At 47.9% G+C, this 6,177-nt stretch overlaps 1 protein-coding gene across 1 annotated transcript in view; it reads right to left on the reverse strand.

Annotated features, from left to right (window-relative positions):
* COLEC12 (collectin subfamily member 12) overlaps positions 1–5,722 on the reverse strand; it is a 104,580-nt gene extending 98,858 nt beyond the window's left edge. The window contains exon 1 of the mRNA XM_075744263.1: positions 5,459–5,722. Within this exon, the coding sequence (XP_075600378.1) occupies positions 5,459–5,465 (7 nt within the window). The 5' untranslated portion in view covers positions 5,466–5,722. The remainder of the gene's footprint in view (positions 1–5,458) is intronic.
* Positions 5,723–6,177: the final 455 nt, after the last annotated feature.

Here is a 6,177-nt window from a genome sequence, read left to right on the forward strand (position 1 = left end):
TCTCTTAATACTTATAATTTAAGACTACGATTGTGTATCTCATCATCTAACACAGCATAAACCAAAACGAAACAAAGAATCATGACAAATGGGTTTATTTTAATATTCCGGTCTTGATCTACACCCTCACTGCTATGCTCAAAAAATGTGAGAGCTCACATTAAGAATACAGAAAAAGACAGGAGATTAAGAAATTCAGAGGTGTAAGAGTGACGGCTCTAGTTCTGCTTCTTAGGCACAAAACGAAGACAGTAAATAGAGGTGTTTCTTGAGCAAAACTTGTTAGCCCGTAAGTGCTGCAGAGCATTGCTACAGTACCGGCGGTCAGGACCAGCTGCATGGTAGGGAGGGTCAACCTTAGAAGTTAAAAGTTTAAATCATATCGTATTTCAGCATAGTGATTTAAGAGCAAACAGATCTGTTCTCATTAGTGCACTGAAAAATCCTGCTTCCCTGTCTGTATGTCAGAGGAGGCAATTAACAACAGCATTAAAATGGCATACACATTCCTAACCACACACGTCTCTAGTACTTCCCTTAACTCATCCACTTTGTTCCCCAGCGACGTCCCAGTCTTCACCTCAAATTTATGCACCAAAAGGGATTGCAGTTTTAGGTGGAAGCAATCAAACTCCAAAGACAATTCCTCTTAGGTTGATCCCTCACTCGTACAGACCATGCTCACATTATTAGGAGAATCAGGTTCACTTTCAGTGCCTGGTAAAAAGCGTCTTTATTTTGCTTTCTGAGGGGGAGGGCTGGAAGGGGGGAAATCTCTGTTCTGACACACAGAACCTCAGGATAAGGAACATTTTGTGAAGCTGAAGATAACTGGGCACGCATCCTTCACAGCACTGAATTGCTTTTATCCTTGACATTTCTTCCAGCTCTCTTTCTTTATTTTACTCTGCAAGGCCTGATCAGCTCTATGTCTCTGCAAGATTACTTTTCCCTCTTTATCCTAGCAGGCAAAGGTATCTGAACCTCTGGGCACAATGGTCTTTGAGTGAGGATCTAGGCAAACTGTTTAGCAGTTGTGACAAAAAAGGGCTCTGTTCAGCTCTCGGCTGTAGCGAAATCAGTCTAGAATAAATGTATGTTATTCAAAGTAGGAGAAGAAAGAGCCACAAGACATTTTAAACAACTCCCTTCTTCACAGGGGTAGGCTCGCCAGTGCTATTCTTAGTCCTACATGGCTGGGGAAAGTAGAATATTGAAAATGAAGATGAACAATTACAATTTCTTACTGAAAATACTCCTGTCATAAATAGCTTTTACGCTAATTCTGCTCAATATCCACTACAGTTGTACAGTAATATTTCTATCTGTGCAATAACAGATTTCTCTTGTATTTTCACAGCTTCTAACCCTCTGCTCTCCTCTGTATCGTTAATAAGAATATCATTTGACATATGCATGCATGATCATCTGTCTCATCCATATGTTTAAAATCCAGTGTGCTACCAACCATTTCAGGATACACACCAACTGTATAGTAGCATTGCTCGGGATTTGTTCTGCGTTGTATCACACATTTATTATAACTGCTCATGCCTTTGAACTTCTGCGGTAGGGTCCTGTGACATGTCCAACACACACTGCTCAGAGCCCCTGCATATGTTTCATGTTTATGTCACTATATTCATATAAGCTCTGCTATAACTGGACTAAGTAAAGGTTACTGGATCACTCCACTTCTAATCCTTGGTTTTCAGATGCTTTCTGGCTTCTGCAAAATGCTCTGGACTGGAATTTTTTTTTTTTAAATTTGCAGTTTGAAGTTTCTGTCCAAGAAAGACCTATTTGCAGATGACTGTTCATTTGATGTTGTGCACAAGGAGATTAGAGACAGAGAGATACACTTTTCTTTACCTTTCTTCCTTTATTCTTCAAAAATATAGTGGTCGCATCAAAACAGTTAGAAAGAAAGATGAAATCTGTCAAGACAGTAGACCTCGTATAAACAGATCATTTATTTCAAGACTTTTCAAGGCGGCCAAGAAAGAGCAACTGAATTTGCACTGAATTTGCATGCACACTCAGCTTGTGCAAATAGAGGTTTTACCTGGAGATTACATCCAGGATCCAAGTTAAAACACAGAAGGGATGATTTTAGCAATACAGGCTGATATGTCATTAATTGTCTGTTAAAGTGGGCACTGTATAAGGGAAACTTAAGGTAAACTGAGCTGGCATATCCCATGAAAGCTCAATGTACTCCATGTACTGAAAACTCTGTGCACAAAGCACACAGAGCTGCCTTTGAGGCAACCTGGTCGATGCTAAGAAAGCTGGGCGTTCAGACTAGACCGTTCCTGAGGCAGTGCCGGCTTCGCTATTTCAGTGGAGCACAACCAAGGATGAACCTGTCCTGTTGTTTCACTCCGTGCCTCTTGTTTTTGTTTTGTTTTTTAATGAGGGCAACTGCACAGGACAGGGTAATTGGTCACATTCCCGTTCTCAAGCACAAGACACCAGCCGTGTCGTCCTCCAGCACCATCACTATACAGGGAGTACACAGCAAGGTGCCTGCGACGGCAGAAAGGAAGGAGGAGGAGGATCAGCGGAAAGAAGCAGCTGAGCTATCTAAGAGGGTGTCATAATGAAGAGGTCCTCTGTCATCCTGGAGCAACAGTTCCAAAATGACCGCCTTGACTTTGTCATTGCCTGATTTGGAGCATTAGTATGAAGTCGTTACCCAAAAACCATCCACATTTCAGATGATAATGCTTATCACCAGCACTGCTATGACGGCAGTGATTACAGGTACAGTTTAAAGTAATAATTATGAAATATAGGACAGATACATAGGAAGAAGTTCTCAGTTTTAACAAAGCTTGTCCCTATCTTAAATTAGGGCCAATGTTCTTGAACATGGTGTTTGACTATGAGGAAGTTGTTTTCATTTGTTTCCCAGGCAACAAGTACTCCTTCATACCCCAATAAATAACTACAACTTAGAAGTATCATTTGATAAAGATACATCTGACCCTAAAGCAGCCAAGTCCCTTTATAAATCACATGAATTATTACTAAAAAGTATCACAAAGTTTGTGAGCTCAGTGTAGTTTGCTGGAAATAAAACTGCCAGCATATTAAACATAAACTTCAATTTGTTTTACTGATTTAAAACATAACACATTACAAATACCAGCAATGGAAAATATAATTTATTCCTTACAGATATTTAGTGATGTAATTATTTAGATATTCCTCCGTTCTCCAGAGAGGGTAGATACAGAGACAGCTGCAATCAACAGATCATTTTGTTGTTATTGAGAAAAATGTGTAACTACACCAAGTTCTGCAGTCCTATAATTATCACCACCATCAAGTTTAAAGCGAAAATATGAAAAAAAAAGTCTGTACCCAGAAAAGGAAAACACAGAGTAAAAATTTGGTTTGGCTCTCTGACTTCCGTAACACTGGCAATGGCACTTGATATGACGATTTGTTTGAAGTCTCTCTTTTCTCTTGCTATTAGCACAGTCGTTTAAGGGTTCTTCTTTGCATATTTTATTACTGATTTCCGTAACTCTGCGAGGCAAAGAAATAAGATGGCTGTGATCGCTCTTAGGGAAACCGAATGCTAAGGACTAGCAACCAGAATGAAGGATCTCCCTCTCGCTGGAGCGTGGGGCACCAACATGTGCTCCCAGCAGGAGTAACATCTTCCCTCCAAATGCCACTTCCCCGCTTTGCAAAGAGCAATGAAGGCAGGACGGAAGGAGATGCAACTCGCATTATAAGTTATTGCCATCCTCAGTTCTCTGCATCCCATCTCCTCCCAAAACTGGCGCAGCCTCAGCCCCAACAAGAATATAGCGTAAGACTTTCAGTGATAACAGGCATGGGTTTATATTACTGGATCCCCATTGTTTTGGTTTGTTCCTGCCATTACACTTATGCTGGTAATGACAAGCTGATGACAAAACTTTTGGCACAAGTACCCTATAAATAAAGAACATTATAAATACATTATTTTTAATATGTTGCACGGCCCTGTAGAGACACCATGTCACCATGCCAGAAGTAACTTAAATAGCGTGTGTGGGCTTGCAAAAACTGAAACCCCCCAAAAAGCTTCTCCTCCCTTCAGGCAGCTACTCTGGCAAGTGAAGAAATAATCACATCATTTGGTGTCCCAGACTCTGGAAACTAAGTGTAACTATCATGATGTTTACTGGCCTCCTGGCATCTGGAATCAAACTCTGCAATCCAAGCACAGGCACACTGGTGCCCAAAAGCAATTTTCTGGAGTGTATGTTTTTTTCCTTCCCAACCTTCAAGTTTATTTTTGCCTCTGAAAAGAACTAGATTCAACTCTCACAAACTCCCAACTACTTCCTAAACTTTCTATAATGTCCTTTGATGTTTTCATTGTAACTATGCCCCAGCGCATAAAGTCTCTGCCTTTTGCTGTAAGGCTATCAATTTTCATAAACAGAAGGCTTTCTTGCAAACCCCCCCCCCCCCCATCTTTACTAGGTTACAGTGTAGCAATTTGGCAATCCGCTTCTTTATTCGATTTTAAAAGTGTATTATCTAATACCTCTCAGTCACAACTTTGTAGGACAGAGTCAACTGGTAGAAGTGGCATGTTTTACCCACTGAAAACAGAAATGGGGGGGGGGGGGGGGAGAAGGGAGAAAGAGGAAAAGAAACAAAGTTTCAGCTTTAACAGATGCAAAGCAAAGACCAAATATTTTCCAGTCAGTGGATGTTGAGGAAAAATATGCCAAATACATTTCACAAGCCAGTTAAGCCTCTACTGGCACCTAATCACTGCCAGATGTTTAGAAGCAACACCAAGAACATCGCAAAACGCTGGCAAAAAATAAATAAATTAGGGAGAATTAAAAGCCTTCGTCTCAGGACGCAGGGGAGGGGGGAGATAAAAGTTGGGTGCCGAGAGAAAACGTCCTGGGGACAGCACAGCTGACGGGGGACACACAGCCAAGGACACCCCGCTCCCCGGACGGCGACAGACCGACACAGGCCATAAGGGAGCGGGGGCGCAGAGCCCCCTGCGCGGAGCGGGGGCTGCCCCGGGGCGGCGGTGAGACCCACGCTCTGCCTCTCCCGGCACCGGCTGCCCGTGCCCTGACGGTGTTCTGCCCGCACCCGGCTTGCCCTGCCTGCAACCTGCCTGCACGGTGCCTTGCCAACACCCTGCCGGCATCCGGCTTACCCACCTGGCACCCTACCCACATGCTGCCCTGCCTGCACCTTGCCAGAAATCTCCCTTCGCTGCAGCCTGCCCACATGGTGCCCTACCTGCACCCTGTCCTGCCCGCACCCTACAGACCCCGCCTGCACCCTGCCCGCCGTCTGCTCCCTTCCTTCCCCCTGCCTGCACACTCTTCCCGCATCCTGCCCGCACCCAGCCCTGCCGGTGCCCGGTGCCGGCGGCGCACGTGTGCGGACGGCGGAGCGAAGGACCCGCTCCCGTCCCTACCTTTCATCTTGGCGCCGGGGCGGGTCACATAGGACGGACGGGGCGCGGCGGGGGCTGCCGCCGGGAGCGGCGGGCGGGCGGGCGGGCGGCGCTCCCTGCCTACTGCCGGGCCATGCCGGGGGCCGGGCGCGCCCCCGCCGCGGGCCCTGCTGCGCAGCCCCGGCCGCTGCCGCTGCCCCTGCCGCTGCCGCTCGCCGTCGCTCCTCGGCCGCCGCCGGCACCGCGCTCTCGCCGCCAGCCCCGTGCGGCCCGGCCCGGCCCCGCGGAGCCGCGGCCCGGCCCCGCCTCCCTCCCTCCGCCCCGGGGAAGGGGCCACGGCCGGGGCCGGGGCCGGGCCGCGGGGGCGGGCTCGGAGCCCCGCCGGCGGCGGGGGCCGGGAGTGTCGCACGCCGCCCCGTCGCGTCCCGCGGGACCGTGGCGTTCCCGGGGTGCGGGGCCGTGGGCAGCAGAGTCTGCCGGTGGGGAGCAGCGCGGGACGGGGCTCGCAGGGCACCCACTAGTGACCGGGGAGCTTGAGTGGGACATGATGTCGCCGACAGGGCAAACGGTCCTCTCCCTGCCCTCCCCACCCACGTGGCAGGCACTCAGGGGTTTTTGGCTAAAGCCGTCTTCGTCAGTGTCGTAGCGCCCAGGTTCGCCACGCCAGCGTGCCTCGCGCCACGGCACGCCGAACAAGAGGTCCCGTAGCGTATCCACCCGTGGGGAAGAGGCTGCAGGAC

This window comes from Balearica regulorum, chromosome 2 (genome assembly GCF_011004875.1).
Source record: "Balearica regulorum gibbericeps isolate bBalReg1 chromosome 2, bBalReg1.pri, whole genome shotgun sequence".
Taxonomy (NCBI): domain Eukaryota; kingdom Metazoa; phylum Chordata; class Aves; order Gruiformes; family Gruidae; genus Balearica; species Balearica regulorum.